At 38.9% G+C, this 27,571-nt stretch overlaps 2 protein-coding genes and 1 pseudogene across 4 annotated transcripts in view; 1 reads left to right on the plus strand and 2 right to left on the minus strand.

Annotated features, from left to right (window-relative positions):
• Window positions 1-392: 392 nt before the first annotated feature.
• ATP5PF (ATP synthase peripheral stalk subunit F6) lies at window positions 393-11,546 on the minus strand. 2 transcript variants are annotated; one of them, XM_043992830.1, is made up of 4 exons: window positions 11,392-11,546; window positions 9,685-9,855; window positions 8,496-8,620; window positions 393-522 (listed from the first exon to the last, which is right to left on the minus strand). In XM_043992830.1, the coding sequence occupies exons 2-4, from the start codon at window positions 9,846-9,848 to the stop codon at window positions 485-487; spliced, it is 327 nt and encodes a 108-aa protein (XP_043848765.1). In that variant the 5' UTR covers window positions 9,849-9,855; window positions 11,392-11,546; the 3' UTR covers window positions 393-484. The 2 variants fall into 2 exon arrangements, with proteins under 2 accessions (XP_043848765.1, XP_043848764.1); XM_043992829.1 differs by lacking the exon at window positions 11,392-11,546 and adding an exon at window positions 11,226-11,365.
• A 303-nt stretch (window positions 11,547-11,849) lies between these two features.
• GABPA (GA binding protein transcription factor subunit alpha) overlaps window positions 11,850-27,571 on the plus strand; it is a 55,127-nt gene continuing 39,405 nt past the window's right edge. Inside the window, exons 1-4 of one of the 2 annotated variants that reach the window (XM_043992828.1) lie at window positions 11,850-12,060; window positions 16,336-16,581; window positions 20,614-20,692; window positions 24,482-24,626. In XM_043992828.1, coding sequence (XP_043848763.1) covers window positions 20,616-20,692; window positions 24,482-24,626 — 222 coding nt within the window. In that variant the 5' untranslated portion in view covers window positions 11,850-12,060; window positions 16,336-16,581; window positions 20,614-20,615. The remainder of the gene's footprint in view (window positions 12,061-16,335; window positions 16,582-20,613; window positions 20,693-24,481; window positions 24,627-27,571) is intronic. The other variant, XM_043992827.1, reaches the window with a different exon arrangement.
• LOC122746820 lies at window positions 23,145-23,894 on the minus strand (annotated as a pseudogene).

Genomic DNA, 27,571 nt, shown 5'->3' on the forward strand with positions numbered 1-27,571 from the left:
CCTATGAACCTCTTATCAGAATGGTTTTAAGTACATAAAATAAAATACAAAAGACTAAAATTAAATTATGTTTTAGACTCCAGGTTAAGCACCTCTGCTAAACATACATGTTTCTACATATACTGACTTTTTTATACCTTTACAAGACCTTTCCCTTCCTGGCCCCACCCCACCCTTGATCCCCTATTTTTGTATTTGATGTAAATTGACTATTATTTAGATTCAGAAATCAGAGATGTTGAGCTGTTGATTTGAGATGTAACAGAAGACGAAGGCTAGTGGGAGTTACTGCAGGTGCAAAGCTGGGAAATGTGTCAAGAGCATGTCAGAATTTAAAAAAAAAATCTTGCCTAGACTATCCAGATATAGACACATAATAAATGAAACGAGTATTTGGTGAAAGTGAAATTAAAATTTATTGATTAGTCATATGACTAATTCATGACAAATAATTAAACAGCAAGATACATTCTGTAGTTACTCCTTAAGACTGGGGTTTTGGTGCCTCTTCAAATTTGGGGTCTGTAAATGAGAAAAAAAATCAAAGTTATTATCATCACATATATTAAAAAGTAAAATGGAGGATGGGAAGAGAAATGGGAACAATTTTTTTGAAAAGTGCACATAAGGGGCAGCTAGATGGCACAGTGGATAGAGCACAGGCCCTGGATTCAGGAAGACCTGAGTTCAAATCCGACCTCAGACACTTAACACACTAGCTGTGTGACCCTGGGCAAGTCACTTAACCCCAATTGCCTCACCAAAAACAAAACAAAACAAAACAAAACAAAACAAAACAAACAAAAAAAAAGAAAAGTGCACATACTATCTGGAAGGTAAACACACTCCAATTCTTTTAAGTTAGTTCAGAAGAATGGGGGGGGGGAGGGGAGGAGGAAAAAACAAAATCCCAAACTTCTAAGATTATATTTGGCTTCATTCTGCAGGGGATGATAACTGAATATTTGGGAAATATTGATATGTATAATTTTCCACTATTTTAAATCAGGATGAGTGGCTGGACAAGACAAATTACATGAAGAAACCTATGCAGGAATCTGTTACAACCATGAAATCTTGAAAGAATAGAGCTTTTTTTTCTTAAACATCTCACACATATATAACCTATAGCATCTGAGTACTTACCATCTCAGGAATGGAACAGGAGAGGAAAGAAGGGAGGGATAGAATTTGGAACTCAAAAAACACAAAAATCAACCCCCCCCCCCACACAAAAAACCCCCAAACCCAAACCAACATCTCAGATACCAATGGTAAAAAAAATTGGACATATTAATCCTGGACCTGACAATTACTAACCCTGAGAACCAAAAGCAAATGATTTAACCTCTCTGAGACTCCATTTTTTATCTGTAAGTAAAACACAAAGGACTGGAGACAAGACAACTTCCAAGGTTCCTTTCCAGCTCTAAAGCTAAGATCCGAGGAAAAAGATACATGTGATCCTGCAAAGGATGTACCTTGTGAGGTACAGAGGGGAAGTCTAATAGAAGTATATACATATATTGATCTATAATAGAGATAAAGGTAACTGCTTCAGAGGGATAGCAGTTCTGACTAGGAATAGGAGATAAATATTGTAGAGCAAGAATGAAGATAAATCTGAAGTAAATGGGCCACTTTTAATTTAGAGCAAGCACACCAGTAAAAGAATACTGTTAATGGGCTATTAACTAGGTAATGGTTTTAATGTCAGTGAATCAACACTAAAGTAGGTACTTAAGATTAAGGCTGCTGAAAGAGCAGTATGAAATGGACCTAGAAAAGGTACTAACCCGGAAAAAAAATTACCACGTTAGATGCATAGGAAACTTTAAGGCAACTTCCAGAATTTTATGAAGAATATGACAGGAAGAGTTCAAATGTCAATATTTCAAGGACCTTTAATTCCAAGAATTCCCTCCACTCACACAGGTCAAAACTCTTCTGTAATTTATAGTCTTAAGAGTCATTTACAGCTCAAAGAGATTAAATAATCTGTCTGTAGTCACGTAACTAAGTAATAGAGAGGGCAGGATTTAAACCCAGATAGTCCTGATTTCAAATTAGTATATTATCCACTATGTCATGCTGCTTTTTAGGAAGACTTCATATCAGAGTCAATATGCAAGACAACTAACAAGCCTATGATGGTACTCCTCTCTAATCCTATCTCTGGTCCTTCTACTACCTGCTGTCTTATAAACATACCCTTTATAGATTTTCATTCCTCTCTATTCTCCCAGGTCATCCTCCCATTTGATATTCTATGTGGGCCATTTCAACAAGGCACTATTCTGTTTCCTAACATCTACCTTTTCCACCCTACTCAGGGGATGACAAGGACATCATGAAGCTGCGCTGACCAGGTCTACTACAAAGTTATGCAATTTAATTGCAACTGAGATATTATTGCTACAGATGTTCCTTTCTCCTATCTAGGACCTCATTTCACTAATTATTCTCTTTCTCATTTTCTATCTCTTCTCCTATTAGCTCTTTCTCTATTGCCTATCACTATGCTCAGATATCCCTCCTCTGCAAATCAATGAATGAATATTTGGAAAATATAAAAGCATACTCCACTGGCCCTGTCAAATTACTCTATCTCATCTCCTTAATTACTAAAATTCCAGATGAACTATTTTTGTCTTTATCTACTTACTGGCTTAGCTCTGTACAATCTGGCTTCTGTCCTGACAACTCTGCTGAAATAGCTTTCTCCAAAGACATCAACTTCATCTTTACTGTGAAATTCAATACACTTACCACCCTAGCCCCGATTCTTCTGCAGCATTTACCCACCATCACCCAAAAAGAAACCCAGCCCTATGTAAGGGGCTAAAATTCTAGCTAGTCTGTCTAAAATATCTAATAATTGGTCACCAATAAATTAGCAGCTTAACAAGAGTTTAGACTTTTACGCAATTATTAAGGAGAATAAGAATTTGGTGAAGAGAGAAAGGCCCAGATTCATCTATCTATCAAAGAGAGAGCACATTTTAGCTCCACTCTCCAAGTAAGTCCTCACAAAAAGAGACTGAGCCACACCCCCTTCATCCCACAAGCCTCCTGTGAAACTGGGAACATCCCATCCACTCGCATACACAGCTCCAAGCTAATTGGCTGGTAGCCTTGATTGACAATATCCACAAGCAAATGTCACTTCCTGATGCCAAGGAAAGCTGCATGGCTTGCCCTCAGATGCCTTCTCCTCATGGAGAAGCTTTCCTACAGCAACTCTCCAGCAGGTGGCGTCATTCCAATCATTACACCTACAACTAGGTATTAGTTTTTGATGAGACACAGCGAGGTATGGAAAAAAGATGGAACAATATCCACAAGGAGTCACCCAAATTTCCCTTGAAGACTTCCAGGAAGAGGGAACCCATTCTCTTTCAAGAGAGCTTCAATTTTTAGGAAATCTCTCCTTAAATTAAACTTAAATCTCCCTTTCTGCAAATCTCATCCATTGGCTCTGGGTCCAACCAATACATCCAATTCTGCTCCACAGCAGCCTGTCAAATACTTGAAGGCACCCATCAGGTTCCCCCTTAGGTATTTTTATGTTACACATTCTCATTTGCTTCAATTGACCCTGATATTATATAAACTTGAGGTCCTAGCACTATCCTGTTTGCCCTCAGTTGAATATTTCTCTTAAAATATGATGCTCAAAACAGAAACATTACACCAAGATAACATGTTCTGAATACTATTTCTTTCAATGCAGTATGAGACTGCATTACCATTTTCTCACTGCTGACTCAAATCAAGTTTGTAGCTGAGAAAAATCTGTCTCTTTCAGGAGAACTGCTATCTATCCATGTTTCCCAAACCTAGGAAGATGATTTTTTAATTCCAAAGATAAAGCTTTACATTTATCCCAATAGACTAAGAGTTCCTTGAGAGCAGAGAATGCCTTTTACCTTTCTTTGTATCTCCTGGACTTAGCAAAGTGCTGGCAAACAGTAGGCACTTTCTACTGTACCACTACCAGTCTTTTTCATCTAGTCTAAAGTACTAGTTAGTTGAGATTTTATTAAATTCTATTATAGCAAACATGTTAGCTTATCCTCTCAAACTTTCTATCACCTGCAAACTGTTTAAACAGGCTTTTACATATCTTGCCCTGGTCCCTCTCCTGAACTAGTCATACATCATCAACTGCATCTTGGACTACTGAAATTAAATGCTCAATACAGAACTTACAAAACTGTTTTCTTTCTCATAAAACCGTCCCCTCTTCCAAGCTTCCCTATCATCTGTAAAAGGCATCACCATGTCTAGGTGTACAACCTCAGTAATCCTTTGACTCCTCACTCTCACTTAGTCCTTGTATTCAATACATCAACAATTCTTGTCATTTTTGTCTTCACCACCTCTCTCCTGGATTACTGTAACAGGCTGCTATCTAGTCTTGACAAATCTCTCCCTATTCCAATCTAGCCTCCATGCAACTGACAAGGTCACTTTTCTTTTTTTTTTTTTAGAGTCACATTAAACATATTAGTTCATTAGTTATGTTGTGAAAGAAGAATTAGAACACAAGGGAAAATCCTCAAAAAAGTAAAAGCAAAAGTAGAAACAATACAGTTGAATGTGCATTCAGAATCCACAGTTCTTTTTCTTGCATGTGGAGAACATTTTCCATCATGAGTTACCACTGCACTGCTAAGAAGAGTTAAGTCCATCACAGCTGATCATCACATAATGTGGCTGTTACTGTGTACAATGGTTCTGCTTACTTCACTCCGCATCAGTTCACTTAAGTCTTTCCAGGTTTTTCTGAAATCTGCCTGCTCATCATTTCTTTTTTTCAAGGTCATTTTTCTAAAGAGGAGGTCTGACCATGTCACCACCTTCCCACTTAATATATTCCAGGACATCCCTATTACTTTCAGGATCAAATATAAAGCCCTAGATCCAGCTAAACTGGCCTACTTGCCCTTCCTCCAACACAACACTCTATTTTCCATCTCTGTGCCTCTGCACTGGACAAATTCAATGCCTGAAAAGCTGTTCTATCCCCTCCATCCCTTGGTTTCCCTGGCTTCTTTAGATACTCAGATCAAATGCCTCCTCCTCTTGGAGGCTCTCCCAGGTCCCCCAGTGCCGTCAGTACCTTCCCATCTCAGATTACCTTCCATTAATTCTGTATATATCTTGTATTTACCTAGTTATTTTCATGTCTCCCCTATTAGAATTTTAAGCATTTTAAGAGCATGATTTCCCCCCCTTCTTCGTATCCCCAGAACTTAGCAAAGAGCCTGTCCCATAGCAAGCACTTAAATGCTTGCTGATTTGACTTTTATCCAAGTCACTGATAAAAAACGATAACTCAGGGGTATTGCATATTGATGTCAAGTCATTACTGATGATTCTTTGGGGCCAAACAATTCCACCTAATCATACAATTCCACCTATTCTATCTAGTCGACAAGGATAGTATAGGGCTTTGTTAAATGTGTTTAAATCTAGGTAAACTGTATCTAAAGTATTCCCCTGAACTACCAGTTTAGAAACCCTGTTAAAAAAAGGGAAATTAATTTGGTCTGGCATGCCCTGTTTATGATAAAGTCAGGCTAACTTTGATTATTACTTCATTTTCTAGTTGTTCAATAGCCACCTCCTTAAGAATGCTAGGATACTGCCAAAATTGAAGTTCACTGGACCACAATTTGTGGATGCCACTGTCTTGCCTTTGAAAATTGGAAACATTTGTCCTTTTCCAGCTCTGCTACACTTCTCATCTTTCAGGATCTTTCAAAGATCACTAATAGTAACTGATCAAAAATATCTCCCAGTTCTTTCAGTATCATATATGTAACTTCATCTTCTTGAGAGAAGTTCCTTACTGCCCCTGAAATCTTTTGTAGTAATCCCCTCACCCAAAATTAAGATTTGAGCAGCTGTCTTTGCTGTGTCTTCTGTCATCATAATCCCACCTACCCTAATAGCAAATCTATCCCCTCTTTATCTTTCCCCCACTTATTCAGCTTAACACTAACCCCACTTCCCACCCCACCCCACCAAAAAGAAAACCTTTTAGTTATTCTTAGAATTCATTATTAGTCTCATCTCAGGGTGAACTTTAATATTCTCGACTACGTCACATCTTTGTATTCATCCTAGCATACAACACATCAGAGATGTGACCTTTCCTTTGTAAAAAGGGAAAGCTGGAAAGCCACATTTGGAACAACTAATCTTTTTTCATAAGTTCACACTTGGATACTTATTTAGAGACTGGGGGAAATCCTCCTTTCTGAGGATTTAAATTGGCTCAAATAAAAAATGTTATTCAACACATTTCATATAGATGCCTCAGTTTTGCAGGTGAACTTTCTCATTTTCCCCTTCCTTATTCAGATACTAATTTATCATAATTAGTCATTTGGAAAAGCATCTAACACCAAATATAGGAATTAAAATGGGAAAGAGAACTGAATCAACTTTCCATTTTATTACAAGAGAAAAATTCCAGAAACCTAGAAAAATAGCACTCATTCTATGTTTCCAAAGCTACCAAGAAGAGAGAACACAGGACTTAAGAGTCAAAAGATGTGGCTTTACTACTTAATGAAAACATTTGAACAAATCACTTAAATCCTTCTATACCTCTATTTTCTCCTTTGTAAAATGGGGACATAATACTACTTGCCCTAACTCAGAGGGTTATGATGAAGATCAAAAGAGATAGTGTACATAAAATATAAATAAGCTTTAAAGCACTTGTAATTCAAGTAAGTACTGTATGTAAACTGTTAAGTAAACACTTAAACACCTGGTACCTGTTGCCAACCAAGATTAAGTAACAACTAAACTCAAATAAAAATGTCTCTAAAGCAATAAAAAGAAACTTTTGGTTGTGAAAATATAACACTTTTTTAAAAAAAATTTATACCAAGCAAAGGTTTCTATCTTTTTAAAGAAAAGAATGCCTTTTCACATTAAACAGGAAAAATGCTTTTAGTCACAATTGAATTATATCTTTCAATATCCTGGGTAATCAATCAACAAAAATTTATTAAGCAGCTTCTATATATAAGTCAATGTAAAACAATCCCTACTCTCAAGTTTACATTCCATCTAGAAAAAGGCAACAAGTACATTAATAAGTACATACAGAATAAGTATAAATAGAGAATAGATACAAGGTCAAGGTATTTAGGGTATGAAGGCATAAGCAAGTGAAAGACACTGTGGGGGCAGCTTGGTGGCGCAGTGGATAGAGCACTGGCCATGGAGTCAGGGGGACCTGAGTTCAAATCCAGCCTCAGACACTTAACACTTACTAGCTGTGTGACCCTGGGCAAGTCACTTAACCCCAATTGCCTCACCAAAAAAAAAAAAAAAAAAAAAAGACACTGCAAAGGTATAGAATGACAAGATTTGTTACCTAACTGGATAAGTGGTATGAGCAAGAGTAACGAGTCAAGGATAAAGCCAAAATATGAAATAGAGAACTGAGAACTGGAAGAACCTCCAACAGAAAAAAGGGAAGTATGGTAGAGGCCTTGGGTGGAAAGATCATGAATTCTGTCTTGGACATGGAGATCTTGACATGTCTGGTGTATTCAGTTTGAAAGGTCCAAAAGACAGTTAGTGGGGCAGCTAGGTGGTGCGGTGGATAGAGCACCGGCCCTGGATTCAGGAGGAACCAAGTTCAAATCCAGCCTCAGACACTTGACACTTACTTGCTGTGTGACCCTGGGCAAGTCACTTAACTCCAACTGCCTCATCAAAAAATAAAAACAAAAACACACACAAAAAAAATCAAAAACAAAAAACAAAAACAAAAGGCAGTTAGTTAATGAGGATAGACTAAAGGTGAGGTCACTGACTGGGGCTGGATATATAAATCTGCCACACTGATATAAGTAACCTTAGACTAGGAGGACCAAGTAAATCAAATGATATTATAATTTTTGTTACATAATAATGTATTATATTTTCTAATATTTATAATATTATTTAAAATGCACTAACACCCAGTTAGGAGAATGATGAACAAGCAAAGGAGATTAAGGAGGGGTCAGATAAGGAAGACAACCAGGAGAAAGTAGCCTCACAAAGAGAGATGAAGAAGGAAGAAATAGAATGGAAAAATGTGCAGGAGGAGGGAATGGTCAATAGAGTCAAATACGTCGGAAAGACACTTTCCTTAATTTACAAATGCTGACTACATGATAGTCAATTTGTTGTTCTAAGTTTCCACAATACTCAAATGCTATAGTCCACATAGATCACAGCATCCTTCTGGAAGGAGAGGGTAATTCAATCTGTTTAAATACAAATCTATTTGAATAAACAATTTTACCTTTAGAAAACATACCACAAACCTGTCAATAATCAGTCATTTTGAAATCTCAGAATATCTTTCTGCTAACTTTAGTTCACTCCAAGGATCCTTAGAACGAAAAATTCTTCCCCAAATCAGTTTATATCTATAAATCACTAACGCAGGATTTAACTTGAAAATGAAAACTTACCTTCAAATTTGAATGTTGGGAATGTATTCATGTCTGCTTTACCATACATCTGCTTAAGCTTGAACAGTTCCCTGTCCAGATCTTGTTGATATTCAGGACCTATATCAACAGGTCCTCCAGCTGCCCTAATGTGCAAAAAACATTAAAAAAAATAATTCTATCATTTACACAAAATAATTTTTGTTTCTCTACCAAATAAGAAGAGGTCACTGCAGAGTATATATTGAGGAAATGAAAATATATTTGGGGAGATTGGGGAAGGGGAGAAACCTGGCCTGTGATTTCATCAGTATAGGGAACTCAACTATAGACCTGGAGCACTGAGACACCATAAAATCTGTCCATGGTCTCACCGCTAGTATGTGCCAAAGGTGAGGACTTAAACTCAGGTCTTCCTGATTACATGCCAGCCCTTTAGCCATTATACCACACTGTTCCTTACTGAACAGAGGTATTTGATTTCAAACTAATTTAACTGTTAAAAGTTGCTATAATACTAAGTCAAAAGCAAAGTATGGCCATTAAGTAAGGAACACAACACAGGGAAGCTAGTGTGGTATAATAAAAGGAGCAAGGGAATAAAAATTAGATGTGGCTCTGATTTCTACTGTCTAGCACAATACCTGGAACACAGTACATTTTTAAGTAGATAAAGAATAAGTATAGAGAAAAAATATAAATAAATACAAATCAGCTGTAATGGGAAGGCATCAATATTTGGGAAATGAGGAAAGATTTCATGAATGTACTACTTGAACCGTGTTTAGAAGAGATTCCACAAAGTAGGGGCAAAAGGGGGGTGCCCAGGGGTGGTGGGGATGAGAGGGAAAGATGAAGACTATAACTACAGGCAGAAACAGGAGATGGGAGTGTAGGATATACATAAGTTTGGTTTTTTTTGGGGGGTGAGGCAATTGGGGTTGTGACTTGCCTAGGGTCACACAACTAGTACGTGTCAAGTGTCTGAGGCCGAATTTGAACTCAGGTCTTCCTGACTCCAGGGCCAGTGCTCTATCCACTGCGTTACCTAGTTGCCCCTGGATATATATATATATATATATATATACACACCAGAGATAAAAACACCTTTTCTTTTGGAGTGGGTAGAGTACTAAGATACAAGGAAGATAGAAAGATAAAAAATACACTTTGAACATTTTGATAAGCATTTGATTTTATTTCTACTTACTGTCTCTTGGATTTATATTCTCTAATTTTGTCTACAAAGAGTTTTTGAACAGGATCAAGTTCCTTGTTAAATGCAACAGCTGTAATACCAATGTTCCTTCGAAAATATACTGAAGTTGTGGACTGAACAAGAGATAAAAACCTGGAAAGACTTTTAAGAGCCATGGTGATCCTAAAGATAAATGAACAGAATCAAACAAATAGGTTTAATGAACAGCAAATTCTGCACATAGCTGTAAAATACAATGGGATTCTAATTATACCATCAACCAAAAAGGCTAAATCACACCAATACTTGACACAATGCCATGTAATATGTTCCACCGTACACCAAAAACTTTTGGTAGGCATAGTAAATCTCTGAGCACAAGAAACAATAATCACCATTATTCTTCTATTTCCAAGGTTCTTTTACATTTAAAATCCCTTCATTTCAGTTTTTTATGCTCCTATGCATATAAAAGCCTACATGAAGTTAGTCTTAGGAACCTAAAAATAAACAATCATAAAGAACTAAAAACTCAATCATCATGAAGATCTAAAACTCTCTAGACACTTCAACGGTCCACTACACATCCCAGGAGGTAGTCATGGTTAAAGGGGGAGTGGGGGGAAACGAGGTCAAAACATTAAGTGTTAACACAAACAATCTGAATATAAGAAAACAGATATTTAGTCTCCATTCCCGGGTAGGATGCTGGAGTAGCTATGTAACAGGCATGTTGGTTAATGCCGAAATACGTTTAACATGACTGCGTATGTATAACCTATATAAGATTGCTTGCCGTCTTGGGGAGGGAGAAAAATTCAGAATCTTATAATTTAAAAAAATGAATGTTGCTTATAAAGTTTATATATAGTTGGAAAAATACTATTTACACAAAAAAGATAACATGCATGTTACCTCCAACTATTACCCTATTCATCAATATCCAAATACACTTCATTCTGCAACTTGCCTAAATATGCCCCTTTTCTTACTGAATCTATTTCCTCTTAAGTTCACGAATCAAAAGTTAAAGAACTTTTCAGTCCCTAACCACTGCTCTTTATTACAGAGCTATAAGGGCTCTTGAGAGGCCATCGAAATCTATCCCCCTCCCATTTCAGAAATGAGGGCTTCGAGCACTTCACACTTCACCCCATCCATCTTTTCTTGGGCGCTTTGCACAAGAGCTCACGGGAAGTTGCTGGAAAGCCCAGGGCCCAGAAATACATCCCCTTTCCTGGACACCAACTCGACCTGGGAGTGACCTTGGACCTCCATAGGCCTCAGCCAGCCTTCTCCCGGTCTCAAGACAATCAGATCCTCAGGCCTCCCCTTGCCTCCCCCACCCCCACCCCCACCCCCCAGGTATGCAACCGCGGCATCCAAACCAGCATGGGGCACCAAGGGCAAAGAACCCGGACCCTTCTGCATTAGATAAGTGGCCCTAAAGGGAAGAGCAGTATAGGTAACCGCTCGCCCCTGCAGCTTTTCTGGGCGGGGAGGGGGTACGGCCCGCTCTTGGACGCAAAGAGCTGAAAACTAGCTTGACCTACCTGGCCCCACCGTTCAGTCCCAGTCACCTTGCAACCCGGTCTGGACGCCCGAACACTTGAAGCCACTAGAGTCCTACTTCCGGCCTTGGCCCCGCCCCACTTGGCCTCCCCACCCTCCGAATTGCATTATGGTTCGCCGCTACCGCCACAGGCTCTTACTACTTACCGGAGAGGGAGGAACGTTGGAAACCCGCGGTGACTTTAGTCGGCCTAGGTAAGATCCACGGCAAGTTTTTCGGCAGGAAACGGAACGGAAACTGCTTCCGGGTCCTGTGACGAACACCCGCCACCGCCATCTTTTTTTTGTCCCTTCTTCCCCCTACCCTTCCTGCCCTTTCCACCCTTTCCTTCTTCCCACCCCACCCCCCCCAAACCCGCGCGTGGAAACCATTGATCTGTACGCATGCGCATTCGAGCGCTATTTTTCTCCCGGTCGCCTTTCTAGGTTGTTGTTAATACGTTTAAAGCAGAGCGTAGGAGAATGCATGTAGAAGGATTCGAGATAGGTGGAGGTCTTGTGGGCCCATGAACCTCCATTTTCCGAAAGGGGAGGACAGGGGGTGGAAGGGTTCGTTCCCCGCGGGTCCGTCTCTGGGTGTCGGGGGTGGGGGGTGGTTCTGGGAGTTGTAGTCTAGGGCCCGAAAACGCCTGGCGAGCCGGAGGGGAGGGGGGGTGTTCTGATCTCTGTTTGGGTGCCGGATAAAGGCCCCGAGGTCCGAGCCTCGCCGGAGCCGTGGCTTTGCTGGGGGAGTCGCAGAAAGCAGAGCCGGGGGCGCCACGGTTGTCAGTTGGCTCCAAGAACCGTGTAGGAGAAAGAGGCTGATTCCCAACACGGGTGAGTGGCCCAGGACAGGGAGGGGCAGAGGCTGGCTAGCGGGGGGCCGCAGCCTGGGGCTGGGCCCCGTCTCTCTCACACTAACCGGCCACCGTCACTGTTTTGTTTCCGCTGGATCCTGACGCGGTGCCTCCTATTTCCGTTTGTGAAGATTTGAGGGAGAGGGACCTGAGTGGTGCCTGGGGAGGGCCCGGGAGGAGGCGCCGGGCTCGGGTGGGGGGGTTCTCCCCGGAGACCGTCCCCTCCCCGTTTATGCCTCGAGTCCCCGCCGGGATTTCCCGGGGTGCCAGATCGAGGGACACTTCGCCCCGCAGAATTCTTGTCACTCCAAATTCTTAAAAACTTGTTTCCTCCCCACCCCCATCTTAATAATTCCCGGTACCACTTTTATTAGCTTTGTAATTGCAGACCTCCATTGCTGTTGGTTTCAGCTCGTGGGGCTGCATGTGGACCGTGGCTTGCCCTGGACCCTTCCCTCGGGTCCAGCCGGGTTAGCGTTTAAATCATTCCAGTGCCAACTCACCGTGAGGTGTCCCCGACTTTTTCACAAAAGAAACGGAGGCGGGTAGTTTTGTAAAGCAATTTTTCCTATATCCTCTTACTGAAATGTCTGGAAGCCTACTTTATACATGTAATCTAAAAGTTTAGTTTATAAACTCCCCGAGGGCGGTGAATACTTTCTTATTTGGTCTTTACCCAGTAATCCGAACTAATGTTTCTCTAATGATTCATCTCCAAGCATTTATCAGAGCTTAAAAACCGAGAATGTTATCATACTAATATTGTACAGTAAAATAAAGGCTAATTTGGATCTCATATCTTAAAATTTAGAGCGGAAAAATACCTTAAATGACATCAAATATGCCCTCATTCTGTGGCTGAGGTGAGGAAACTGAGGCCACAAGAGGTTAGGTTAAGTGGCTGTTGCCCAGCAGGTGCTAAGTATCTGTGAGATAGAGGGTTATTTAAGGCAACTATGGCCTAGGGGAAAAGAACAGAGTTCATTTTGAAGATCTCAATGGAAGGGAGAAAGAGGTAGTGATTAAATGAATTAAGTATTATTTAACCATCTATTGTAAGCACTATAGTGATAAACGTAAAAATGTGTCACTTTTTGCCTTAAAGGCGTTTGGGGGGGGGGGGGTGCGATAGAAATATCAACTAAAAGAAGGATGAAAGTTTTAGTTAGTGACATAATAGGGATTGTGAGGAGGGAGGAGGGAAGAGAATAAGTATATAGTGCCTAGTATATGCCAGGCAGTGTGCTAAGTGTTTTACAAGTAGTCTCTTAATTTGAACATCTTTACAACCCTGTGAGGATGCCCTCTCTCTATAGTCTATAGTCAGGTGAATGTTCACTCACCCAACAATTAGAGTATCTCAACTCCCAGATGGAGTAGCAAAGCTGAGGTACTTAAGATAGGGAAGGAAAGTGCTAGGGGAAAGGGCAAATAATAGTTTTGATTTTAGCTTTAAAGTCTGGAAACTTTTACTTCTCTCTTTAATTGCCAGACTTCTAGAAAAACAGCTAAACTGATTGCTGCTCTCCTGTCTCCTCTGTTCCTCAAACCCTTGCATTTTCTTTGGTCTCTTACCACTCAACTAAAATGGGTCTCTACAAGGTCACTAATGAACTTTTTATGATAAAGACCAATGACTTTTTCCTCAGTCCTCATCCTTCATAATCTCTCTGCAGGATCTTACATGGGAATATCCATCCCTTCCTTGTAGATATTGTCTCTGGGTTTTTCTGACCTATCCCCTATGTATGAGTAAGTCAGCAAGCATTAGGTGCTTGCTGTGTGTCAGGCACTCTGCTAAGCACTGGGTGTAGAGATCAAAGCAAAAACCAAACCAAAAAAAAAAATCTCTACATCAGAGAGGAAAGACAACACAAATGATAGCTGAAAGGTGGGAAGGGTGGATGGTCTGGGCCTCTTCCTCATAGTGGAATTACTGTAACTGTAGGAGAAAGCAGCTGAGTCCATGGTCTGGAATGATGTCGAGTTTTGAACTGAGCCTTCTGTTCTTTTAGTGTACATACTCTCTCATCAGCTCCCATGGGTTCAATTGTCATCTTATAACCAGCCAGCTGCCCCTTCTTTCCTGAGGTCCAGGCTGATATGTCCACCTTCTTACAAAACAACTCTGTCAAGATAATCTCATGGACATCTCAAATTGAAGGTCCCACCAACCTGTCAGTCACCCACCATTAGCAATCTAGGTTATCCTGGATCCTTCCCTCCTAAAACCCCCATATTTTGTTAATTGACAGGTCTTTTCAAATCTCTTTTAATATCTCTTCCTATCTCCACTTATACAACCACCACCCTAGTTCAGGCCCTCATCTTTTCTCACTATGATTATTATGAGTCGATCTCCCCTTTCTAATCTATCTTTCATAATGTCCAGCTATCTTATTTGACAGAGAAAGAAAAAGGTCCAGAGATGTTAAATGGCTCACACAGTGTCATATAGGTACTAAAAAAGAGAGAACCTCAAATCAGGTTCACTGACTCCATGTCCAGTGCTTTTTCTACTGTACAGTTCTATCCTTTTTTGTAAGCCGCGGTTTTGGCTATGTTAATACCCTGTTTAAGAATGTTTAATGGCACCATATGGCTTCTAAGATAAATATAGCATTTATGTGGGGGGGGGGTTGGTTTTGTGGGGTTTTTTGGTGAGGCAATTGGGGTTAAGTGACTTGCCCAGGGTCACATAGCTAGTAAGTGTCAACGGTCTGAGGCCAGATTTGAACTCAGGTCCTCCTGAATCCAGGGCCGGTGCTCTATCCACTGCACCATAAATATAGCATTTAAAGCCCTTTATAGTATGGTTTAGCTTTTCTAAAAATTTAAAAATACCAAATAAATTGAACATTTCCATAAATAAGTCAAACAGAAAAAGAGACTAGTAAAATAAACTGCGAATCTATTACATTCTTTTTGCTTTAAAGCAGGGGTGTCAAATTCAAATAGAAACTGATCCAGAAAACCACAAATTAACATTATAGGTGTTGCATTTTTATTTATTTTGTTAAACATTTCCCAATTACATTTTAAATCTGGTTCAGGCTGTACTTGGAAGTTTTGCAGGCCATTTGAAGAGGAAGTTTGACACTTCTGTTTTAAAATATATAATAAGTTCAGTGTATAATTATCAAAGCTATCCTCCTCGTCTATGTTTATTTCTGTTTGCCTTCTTTTATCTTCTGTGTATTTAAAAATGCTTTGATGACCCCCCTTTTTCTTTTCCTTTTTCTTTGTAATTTCATTTCATGTCCCCACCCTCTGTATTACACTCCATCCCCCTCCAGAGTGAAAAAACAGAAAACCAAACCCTTCCAACAAATAAGCATATTCAAGCAAAACAGATTTCCAAATTGACCTGATCTAAAATATATATTTATTTATTTGAGTCCATCTGTCAAGAGGCAGGTCCTCATTATAAGGTCCTCTAGAATCATGGTTAATCATTTCATTGATCAGTGTGTTTTTAAGTCTTTCAAAATTGTTCATTTTTATAATGTTGTTGGGGAATTAGGTGGCACAGTGGGTAGAGTGCCAGGCTTGAATGAGAAAGACTAATCTTCCTCAGTTCAAATCTGGCCTCAGATAACTTACTAGCTCTATGACCCTGTACAAGTCACTTAACCCTGTTTGCTTTAGTTTCCTCATCTGTAAAATGAGTGAGAGAAGGAAATGGCAAACCATTCCAATATCTTTCTAAAGAAAACCCCTAATGGGATCACAAGGAGTCAGACTCGACTGAACTTGTTTTCCTGGTTTTGTACTCTTCACTGCATCAGTTCATACAAGTTTTCCCAAGTTTCTCCGAAATAATTTTTCATCATTTCTTACAGCACAATAGTATTACATGACATTCAAAACATAATTTGGTTTAGCCATTCTCAATTGATTGGTACCCTCATAATTTCCAGTTTTTTGCCAACAACAAAAAAGAACTGTTAAATATTTTTTGTACATATAGGTCCTTTTCCATTGTCTTTGATCTTTAAGAGGTATGGTATGGGTGATACCGTTTTATTTTATTTTGGTGGGGCAGTGAAGGTTAAGTGACTTGCCCAGGGTCACACAGCTAGTAAGTGTCACGTGTCTGAGGCCAGATTTGAACTCAGGTCCTCCTGAATCCAGGGCTGGTGCTTTATCCACTGTGCCATCTAGCAGCTCTGAGTGATATCTTTTGATTCATCCATAAATTGGATTTAAGTGAAGCAGAGTTATAGGAAGTTGTCAGCCTCACTCTCTCTTCCAGAATCATTGAAGCCCTGTGGCAAGACAAAAGTCAAGACGACTGGCAATAGCGTGGTATGCAATGGATAACATTTGGCATCTGCAATGTCTGACCAACCTCTCAGAACGTCATAGCACCTGCTTCAGCTGCCTTCATGACCTTTGGCTTCAAGAAGTTGTAGCATGGGCAGTGGCCACACCAGAGTAAAAATCATCTCAGGGACTGCTAAACCAGATTGAGGATAACCAGTGGTCCTCAAACCCATTGGTGAGTAACAGGCATGTCTATCCCGAGCATGTAAAGACTTCCCCTGGTGGAATGGGCAGATAAACAGTCATGAAGGCAACTGAAGACGGCGTAGTGGGGCACTTAGAACTTGGCCAGGTTCTAAAGAGGAGCCAGTGGATGATCGTGGTATCTTCACTATCTAACCAAGCTCTCATCTGCCCATTCCAATAGGGGAAGTCTTCATGTGTTTGGGGTAGACACCCCCTAAGTCCCCAAAAGGTTTGAGACCCTGGGTCCCCTTCAGCCTGGTTTAGCCTGTCTGCTGAAATGGTTTACCAGGCTATGGCTGCTGCCCATGCTATGGATTCTTGGAGCCACAGGTGAGCATCAGGTGGATCAGGGAGACACCAAAGGTGGGAAGCAGCCTTGAAAAGGCCTTGACATGCCAGAAGTACGAGTCTCAACTGAACACACCCTATGCCCCCTGTTAGGTATAAACCTGGTAATGGCATCACTGAGTCAAAAGGTAAACAATTTTGTAACTTGGGGTATCCCAGAGTACCTATAATTACCATTTCACCAGCAGAGCATCAGTGTGCCCATTTTCCCCAAAACCCTTCAACATGTTATTTTCTTTTTTGTTAGCTTTGCCAATCTGTTGTGCCTCAGGTAGAACTTCAGAGTTGCTTTAATTTGCTTTTCTCCCATTATTTAGTGATTTGGAGCTTTTTTTTTTCATCTAGTTTAGATTTCTTCCTTTGAAATTATTTATATCCTTTAGCCACTTATCAGTTGGCAAATGGTTCTTGTTAAATTGAAATTAGTTCCTTATAAATCTTGGAAATAAGACCTTTGTCATTCTAGAAAGCAATTTTTTGGGGGGTGGGGCAATGAGACTTGCCCAGGGTCATGCAGCAAATAAGTGTCAAGTGTCTGAGGTTGGATTTGAATGCAGGTCCTCCTGAATCCAGGACTGTTCCTTTATCCACTGCGCCACCTAGCTGCCCCTATCTAGAAAGGAATTTGAAACTATATCCAGAAGTTACAATATTTGCATACTCTTAACCCAGCAATAATACCACTACCAGTTATATACTCCAAAGAGATCAAAGGAAAATGACCCATACATTCAAAAAATATTTATAGCAACTCTTTTATAGTAGCAAAGAGTTGGAAACTGGGGTGCCTATCAATTTGAGGAATGACTGAACAACTTATGGTATATGAATGTGATAGAATACCATTGTGCTATAAGAAATGATGAAAGGGATAGTTTCAGAGATTCATGTATAAATGGATTCAGAGCAATGTGAACAGAACCAGAACAATTTTTATACAATTATAACAGTTTGTAAAGACAAACTAACTTAGAAAGATTTAGGAACTCCAGTCAGCAATGGCTAATCACAATCCCAGAGGACTTGTAATAAAATATGCTATAGGGGCAGCTAGGTGGCGCAGTGGATAGAGCACCAGCCCTGGAGTCAGGAGGACCTGAGTTCAAATCTGGCCTCAGACATTTGACACTTACTAGCTGTGTGACCCTGAGCAAGTCACTTAACCCCAATTGCCTCACCAAAAAACAAACAAAAAAAATATGCTATCATGTTAGATGATAGAGTAAGAATGCAGATCAAGAAATATTTTGGGGGGCATGCCCACTTCTGAAATTTGCTTTGCTTGACTAAATATGTTTGTGATAGGGGTGTTGATTTTCTTGCTTTCTAAATGGGAACATAGGAAGTAGCAGGCAAATTTTCATGAAAATAAAAAATTTAAAAGAATGAAGAGAATAAAACAAAAAGAAATGAGACCTGTATCAGAGAAACTTGCTGCAAAGGTTTTTCCCCTAATTAACTATTTCCTTCCTAATCTTAGCTGCATTGGATTTGTGCACAAACTTTTTAGTTTTATGTAATGAAAATTTTCCATTTTATCTTCTTTGATATACCTCTCTACCGGTCTCCTATAGAATATTAGTATGTTCTTGATTCACATGTATATTAATTTTATAAAGATTTTCTCGAGATGAGAAAGTTCATAGCTAAGTTTTCTTCTCCTTCTTTTGTCCTTGATTTGTTCCACAAATTTGGTCACTACCCTTCTTTCAGATACATTGAAAATCAGTTCCTCAGCATCCTCAAAATTGTTTTCTCCTTTGTGGTCCAGCTCCACTCTTTTTTTTTTTTTAATTAATAAAGTATGTTATTTTTTTCCCGTTACATGTAAAGATAGTTCTCAACTTTTGTTTATACAAACTCTCCAATTTCAGATTTTCCTCCCTCCCTCCCCCCAAACAGCAGGCAATCTGATAGAGGTTTTATTTATTTTTATGTGTGTGTGTACATACACACACACTATTTGATGTTTTAAAAATATATACCTCGGGGGCAACTGGGTGCTACAGTGGATAAAGCACTGGCCCTGGATTCAGGAGGACCTGAGTTCAAATTCGGCCTCAGATACTTGGCTCTAGCTCTGTGACCCTGGGCAAGTCACTTAATCCTCATTGCCCCACACAAAACTCTGTGTGTGTGTGTGTGTGTGTGTGTGTGTGTGTGTGTGTGTGTGTGTGTGTGTGTGTAAAATCATCAGCCAATGAACCTTACTACAAAATCCCTGACTCGTTCCCTTCAGCTATCAGAATCGGAACACTGCCACAAATAATAAAATTCAGCCTGTTGAGGCCCAGATGTAAAACTCAAGAATAATCCTTTTTATTTAAGGAAAAAAGTAACTCCAAAATGAATTGACCCAGGTGAGGGGTGGGGGTGTCACTAAATCTAGTACCTTCATTGAAGAAACTGAAGCTCAAAAAGGTTAAAGGACTAGTCCAAGGTCATCCGGGGAGTTAGCAGAACTGAGACAAATTCAGATATTCAAACACCAAATATTACTGATGTCTTAGGGTGCAGTAGTCTTTATCAGTCTCATGCCAACTAAACTACTGAGCCAGAATATAGTTCTTGTTACGGTGAAGTTAAATCTGATTTGGGAAGGAGAAAAGGTATGGAAATTGAGTCAAAACACTTGTATCCAACTTAATTCATTTTAAACTTCTTTTAAAATGTGATCTTCTTGAAGCATGTACATACCTCCTTTTCTATAAGGTTTTTCTTTAGGGATAATGTTGGGCACTGTCCTCATTTTTTGCCTCCAAAAACCATATTGACTTGTATTTGAAAGGTGCCTTCCTCCATAGTGAAAATGCCAAATATTGTTTTGCCTGATTTGAGTTCTCTTCATAAACTTCATACCACATTAGAATCTGGATGTCCCTGAACTTCCCAGGAACATTTTCTGTAACCCATGGGCAGAGAAAATAGGATGTTCAAAAATATAATCATAGCTTACTGACCCCATAGACTTTTTTTTTTCTCCAGGACAGTGAGGGTTAAGTGACTTGCCCAGGGTCCCCATAGACTTTCATATATAGAAAGCATTACTTTGGTGGCATCCAATTTGTAGGCAAATAGAAATTTCTTAGATCACTAGAAATCAAAGTGGGGGAGGAAGCATATATACACATATTTCTCCTTAGATTCACTAGATATAAGATTTATAATCCACATTGATAAAATCATAGATCTTAGAAGTATTGAAATAAGTTTTATCTTGGATGGTTATATAAGCCACTTACAAACCAACCAAAAAATTCTGTTTTATAAAAATGTTCCATGTGTACTGAGTCATAATATGAGTTTTTTATTTTCTCAAAATATGAATCAGATCTCTGAATTACTTTATATACTTTTATACCTATTCTGCAGGGGTTTTGTGAGTAAAATGCTTTGTAGACTTTAAAGGACAAATATAAATGGAGGTATTGTGACTTTTCAAAAATGACTATGTGTATATCCATTGATTGAATGGGTGTAGATATTCTTTCCATCACTATATTAAATTGTGACTGTAGTTAGGCTAAGCCTCAGGTAAGAAACATTATTGGAGGAAATGTGCATGCATTATGACCTGGTTTACATTTTCAGTCTATATCAGCAATTCTGTTGTATTTAGATTTAGACTTTAAAAATTTAAACATTACAGGACTGGTCCCTTTTTTCTTTCCAGCCATGACTAAAAGAGAAGCAGAGGAGCTGATAGAAATTGAAATTGATGGAACAGAGAAGCAAGAATGCACAGAAGAAAGGTAAGATTGATCATTAATTTTTTACAATCTACATTGATAAAATCATAGATCTTAGAAGTATTGAAGTATTTAATGTTCTTCACCAAAATAAAACCAAAGTTTTTATTGACTGAAAGCATCACAGGGTTTATTTATTTGTTTTTCTCTTGACTAAACAGGTAGTGTGCCATAGTGTATAAAGAGTTGATCTTGTAGCCAGGAACACTCTTGAGTTCATGTCTTGCCTCTGACTGGTTCAGGTTTTGTGACCCTGGTCATATTACTCAATCTCTTAATTCTCTATACAACTTTTTTTTTTTTTTTCCGGAGCAATGAGGGTTAAGTGATGTGCCCATGGTCACACAGCTAGTAAGTGTCAAGTGTCTGAAGCTGGATTTGAACTCAGGTCCTCCTGAATCCAGGGCTGGTGCTTTATCCCCTGTGCCACCTAGCTACCCCTTACACAACTTTCTAAGACCACAAATTGCAGAGAAAGAGTTGACCTTTATTGATAGAAGGAAATTCCTCACCAAACCTCCTTATATAAATGAAGTCCTTTGTGAAAGAAAAAAAAATTGATCATAAACTAAAGAAGCAGAAACATGAATAAGAATCTAACATCTTAATGATTGAGAATTACTGTTCCCAATATGATCATGTGGGGCTTTTTCTCTCTTCTCAAAACTGACTACTTTATTCATAAAGATTTTAACAGATCTGTGTGCAGAATGTATTTATAAAATCTGGCGAGTCTGCTGAGTAAGTAGCTGCTTCTAGGCTTTCTTGTTAACTATATAACCTAAGATAGGGTTTATCAAATGACAAAAGCTAGACTGCATATTTTTAAACAGTAAGTATTTTGATGGTAAAATGTAATTTAAACTTTTGTCTGCAAACTCTTTTTTCTTATACCTCATTGGCTGTTTCCAGACAAAAACAACAAAAAAAGATGAAACTGTGTTTTGAAAATCTGAAAGATCTTTTTCATGTGACTCACTTTTTCTTGTGTCTAAATTTAGGGGTTAATTCATAGATCCACAACAGATTTTCAAACTCTGGATTAAGATTTTAAAAACATATTAAGATTCTGTATTGGGGCAGCTAGGTGACGCAGTGGATAGAGCACCAGCCCTGGAGTCAGGAGTACCTAAGTTCAAATCTGGCCTCAGACACTTAACACTTAACTAGCTGTGTGACCCTGGGCAAGTCACTTAACTCCAATTGCCTCACTAAAAAAAAAAAGAAAGAAAGAAAAAAAGATTCTGTATCACAATTTACTAAAACCAGAAACTTAGATTCTCAGTTCAGCTTGTCACTGGCTTGCTGTTTAACCTTGATCAGTTTCTGGGCCTTAGTTTCTTTCCTGACATCATTTTATTTTGGTTTCTTTGTTGTTGTGGGCAATGGGGGTTAAGTGACCTGTCCAGGGTCACACAGCTAGTAAGTGTTAAGTGTCTGAGGACAGATTTGAACTCAGGTCTTCCTGAATCCAGGGCTGGTGCTTTATCCACTGCGCCACCTAGCTACCCCCCCTAAGTTTCTTTCTATGCAATCAAGGGGCTAGACCAAATGACAGGTGTCAAGCATATGGCCCATGGACTGCTTAGGATGCCAGAATACTCCCTAGTGTGGTCTACACCAGATGAAAATGTAATTTGGAAAAAATATTTAACAAAATAAACAAAAATACAAGAAAACATAGATGGTATTGAATTGTAAAATATAATTCAGTATATGTGCTGCAGGCATCCTTATGTATAGTTTATTGGCCCCCATTTCTGTTCAGGTGTGATACTATTGGACTAGAACTTGTTTATTCAATGAATTGAAGCCATGTGCCTTTATAACTCTTGAATATTAATTTTGGAGCATTTTTTACAAATGAGGTGATATGAAAACAGAACATCACTTTTATCTGAAAAGCACAAGTTTGATAAGTATGGAACCACCCTGATGTTTATTAAGGTCTAGTTATATAAACTGGCCCTTAAGCCCCCAATCAGTTTAGCATCATTTTCCTAACAGTACGGAATGCCATATCAAAATAAACATCCCGTTACACTTATGATTGAGAAGACAACACATTTGATTACACACCAACAGTGACCATGCTGAAGAATGGATTGATCTCTGGGCATTAGTACAAACATTTTCAAAAGACAGAAAACTAAACAAAACTGAGCCTGGTTTACAGGTCTCTGATGACACTGGAAGCAGGCAAATTCACCAGCAGGGTTCTTGAAACCAAAAAGCACAGTGGATATGCAAAGAATCACTGGCCAAGAAGGACTTTCCCCTAGCAGAGGAAGCACAAGATCTCGCAGATCTTGTTTGATCACAGAAAAAGGATTGGTGCCTGGAAGAGATTTCAGACCCGATCTGGGCAAGAGGCTGATTTCAGATGTGCCCAAGATGAGGCGAGTACTTCAAAGTTGCAAAAAGAATCTCATGTGAGTGATGAATAGTTATAAAGTTAGGTGATGATCAACATCTCTTCCCCGTCTCTGCTCTCAGACACCAAACTGATTATGTTCTTCAAGTACTTAATGAATTCCATCCAGATCTCCTCCGGTTCCTCCTCCACATTGGAGTGAACCAGCTTCAGTTCAGAGGTGCAGCCAAAGACAAGTTGCCTTTGTCCCCTCCAGAGCCCAGCTTGTGGTACGCAATTAAGAGACACTGATTGGGGGCAGCTAGATGGCGCAGTGGATAGAGCACCAGCCCTGGAGTCAGGAGTACCTGAGTTCAAATCTGGTCTTAGACACTTAACACTTACTAGCTGTGTGACCCTGGGCAAGTCACTTAACCCCAGTTGCCTCACACACAAAAAAAAGAGAGAGAGAGAGAGAGAGAGAGAGAGAGAGAGAGAGAGACTGATTGTCTTGTAACAGCTGCTGCTGCACGAGGCAAGAATGCCACATTTCAATCTCCTTCAGGTGGCTGGGGATATCAGCATTGAAGATGATCACCACTCCATGAGAGTCCTTAGTGAAGGCAGGCCAGCATGGTTCAAACTTTGTATCTCCTCCACAGTCCCACAGCTCAAACTCATACCCCGTCCCTTTGTTGTTGCTAGTTACTAGGGGGGTTCTCAAATTCCAGGATTCTTACCCCTTGGGGTTGGGTTGTACTCGGTGATGTCGGAAGATTCTGTCAAAAAGTTAGCCAGGATAGTTTTGCCACCCTCACAAGGCCTCACAAACAGGATCTTGGCCTTGAGCATGGCGTTGACCCTGTTTGGCAGGGCATCTCCTGCTGCCCGGCCCGGGCCCCAGCACACAAGTCTGAACTAGAAAACTTCTAAGGGCTTTTCTGGTTCTGAAATTTTCTGGTCCAGAGTAGCTTCCAGGGACAGACCGGCCCCTAAATTCACAATCTGGGGATACTGAATCATGCAAATAAACTTAAAAACAACAACTTTTTACCTCTCATGGCAGGGCGGGGTTGGAGGGAAGGAAAGGAAAGAATTTGGAACTCAAAGGTATTTTTTTGGGTTTTTACACATTTTTTGTTTTATTTTAAACAAATACAAAACGAGGAAAGGAAAAAAACATTGCCATATACACAGTAGAACATAAGAGAGGATTCAATATAAAACAATAAATACATATATGTACATAAATATTTATGTATGTGTGTATATATATATATTTCATAAGAGTTGGGCACAGATATTTGTATTAGTAATTTGGGAATATTTTAAAATATGGCTTAAATATTGCTGAGTTATGGCAGTAAGTCAATATTTCTTTAAAGTTATTTTATCCACTAAGAATTCAACTGTTAACCATTGTATTCTTTGGTATTTAGCATTGTAGAACAGACCTACACTCCTGCAGAATGTGTGAGTCAAGCCATAGACATCAATGAACCAATAGGGAATCTTAAGAAACTACTAGAACCAAGGCTTCAGTGTTCATTGGATGCACATGAAATTTGCCTGCAAGATATTCAGGTAAAGTAAAAATGTATGGAGTTTTGTTCGTCAGCAATTCACTTTTACCTATATGTGAATGAATTTAATTTGTTCTTTATTTGTGATGAAGAAAATATGGTCTTTTTAGTTATTTTTTCCTCTGATATGATTGCATCATTTAGTAAATACAGATCTATTTCTGTTAAAGATATTATTAGTAGATATTACTTTGGAAAACTTTCCCTAACAAATGACTTCCAATTTCCTACCAATCTATGTAGAGAATCTAAGTGTAGAGAAGCTATATAATTTAACTGAAATGCACAAAAAAAAAAAGAAGAAAATGAAGTTTAGAAGGGGGGACAGATAAAGATAGTGTTGATACTACCATGCCAATTTAATGTTTACTTTTGAAAAATGCTGGGATGTGTTAGATTCACAGTTTTATAAGCAATCCTCTTTCTATTTGTTTATGTAAATATAACTATTAAGTTTGTAGTACCGAATTTTTCTTTCTTCTAAGTGTATTGGATTAGAAAAAATAAGACCTGGATCTAATCTAGATACTGCCACTAGGCAGGTAGCTTTGTGACTATGGACAAGTCATTTAATCTCTCAGTGCCCCGGTTAGTTCATCATTTGAAATTTCTTTTAACAGGATTTTACCTGTCGTAGAAGTTTAATAAATTATCTTTGAAATTCCTTCATAGTTATATCATTATTTTCAATAAGGAAAGTTATTTGTATCCTTTGTATCCTGAATTGATTGCTATCATTCTGAGACTCCATCTTACTGTATCACATAGTTTCCTGAATTATTGAGAAAGAGTTTATCCTTTATGAAAAAGATCCTAGTGTAATGGAAAGAGAGCTGCCTTGAGAATCAGAAAGACCTTAGTTCAAGTCCTTTCACTGACACACAGTGGCTATACCACCCCAGAGAGGTCATTTAAACTCTCAAAACTCAAAGCCACTGTAAGACTATAATTTGGATAACATTTATAACAATAAAATCATAGATCCAGACAAGAAACCCCTCTCAGTTCATTGTTTTTTTCATGCTCCTTTTACTTTTCCCACATTAATTACTGCTTCCTTCATTATTAAAGAGGGCCATGACAGATGTGACTTGCACTGAATTGGATTTAAGTGAGAGAAAGCTGTGCAAGGTCACCAACCTCACTCTCCTCCAGAGCCATCTGGGTCCAGTGGCAAGATACATATCAGAATGACTGGAGATGGCCCTGGATGTTTATGTCGAGTGGGGTTAAGTGACTTGCCCAGGGTCATACAGGCTACTTTAGAAGCTACTAATTAAATTGTTGGAGTAAGATATTATGAGAAGTTCCATCTCACCTTTATCACTTCAAAAACAGCAACAAATATGCCAAATGAACTGAAAGAAAAAAAAATTTTTAATTGCCTCACAGAAACCAGAAAAGATAAAGAAAGGGAGGAAATGAGAAACAAAAAAAAAAACCCTCTCTAACATGGAAATAAATATTAAAACTTAAGATTAGTTGCAATGTGGAATCCAAAACCACATCAGTGAACTTTTTGGACTCTTATCTATTGGTCTGTCTTGTATTTTGAATATAGCTTTTACCTATTTGTGATTTTGTAACATTACACATTAATCATTTGGAAAGGATGGGTTTGCTGAGTTATTCAAATCTTCAAAATATTGTTACATTTCATAATATAGTTTCCAAAAAATCACATTGAATAGTATGTGAAAAATTATTATTAATAATCAACATCATGGGGAGAGTCAAAATTTTGCCTCATATCTTAGGCAAATCACTTAATCTTCTTGCTAATGCCTTACTTTATCCTTTACCTTCTTTACTGATGAGATTTGGACTCTCTTGTTCAAGTCCCCATTCAGGTAGAAGCTATTGTGCTCAGCTCAGGTTGGGTGGGCTCTACATTCTTTGAATTGATGACCTCATATAGAGATACTTTCCCAAGACATTCCTTCATTTTTGATATAGCCCACCTCCAATTATGTTAACCATTTAGATTTTATTTTTATTTATTTATTTATTTATTTATTTATTTATTTTTGCCGGGCAGTGAGGTTTAAATGACTTGCCCAGGGTCACACAGGTAGTAAGTGTCAAGTGTCCGAGGCTAGATTTGAACTCAGGTCCTCCTGAATCCAGGGCCAATGCTTTATCCACTGTGCCACCTAGCTGCCCCACCATTTATATTTGATTGCCATTTAATGGACCACATCTTGTCAAAAAGGCACAAAAACCTAAAGGAGTAGCCATGTGGCCTCTTTGGACAATGAGAGGTTAAGGAACCATTTTTGTCAATCTCTTATTAGTTGTGATTGATAAAATTAATTATAATTTACCCAGAATTTTGTCTCACAGAATTATTTTTGTCACAGGTATTAGCATCTTATCCCATCAGAAAAGTCTTTAAATATGGAAAAGCTATCAAGCCCATGATGCTAGATACACATTTTCCAAAATTCTGATTTTTGTTTAAAAGCTCAAATTTTGGGGGGGCAGCTAGGTTGCACAGTGGATAAAGCACCAGTCCTGGATTCAGGAAGACCTGAGTTCAAATCCAGCCTCAGACACTTGACACTTACTAGCCGTGTGACCCTGGGCAAGTCACTTAACTCTCACTACCCCGCAAAAACAAAACACAAAAAAAAAGCTCAAATTTTGTCATTGGCAAATGTTTTCCTTGAAACAAAGGGCTCACTTTGTTCTTTTTTGAGAAAATTTCTTCCAGATAGCCAAGTTTGAATAATTGTAGTTTATCATTTTGTCCAAGTAAAAATAGGAGGGAAAGGTGACTAGTTCAAGTTCTCATTCAAATGGTTACACAAGTGCTTTTCTTCAAGATGACCATTGTTTTTGTTTTGTTTTGTTTTGTTTTTGGTGACACAATTGGGGTTAAGTTACTTGCCCAGGGTCACACAGCTAGTAAATTGTCAAGTGTCTGAGGCTGGATTTGAACTCGGG

The sequence above is a fragment of the Dromiciops gliroides genome, chromosome 3 (genome assembly GCF_019393635.1).
Source record: "Dromiciops gliroides isolate mDroGli1 chromosome 3, mDroGli1.pri, whole genome shotgun sequence".
NCBI classification, from domain to species: Eukaryota; Metazoa; Chordata; class Mammalia; order Microbiotheria; family Microbiotheriidae; genus Dromiciops; species Dromiciops gliroides.

Excerpts from the sequence above, each read along its gene's own strand:
- ATP5PF (XM_043992830.1), bottom strand. The coding sequence starts at position 9,848 with ATGGCTCTTAAAAGTCTTTCCAGGTTTTTATCTCTTGTTCAGTCCACA. Across the intron at positions 8,621-9,684 it reads GAATATAAATCCAAGAGACA|GGCAGCTGGAGGACCTGTTG; the intron begins GTAAGTAGAAAT and ends TTTGCACATTAG. Across the intron at positions 523-8,495 it reads CCCAACATTCAAATTTGAAG|ACCCCAAATTTGAAGAGGCA; the intron begins GTAAGTTTTCAT and ends TCTCATTTACAG.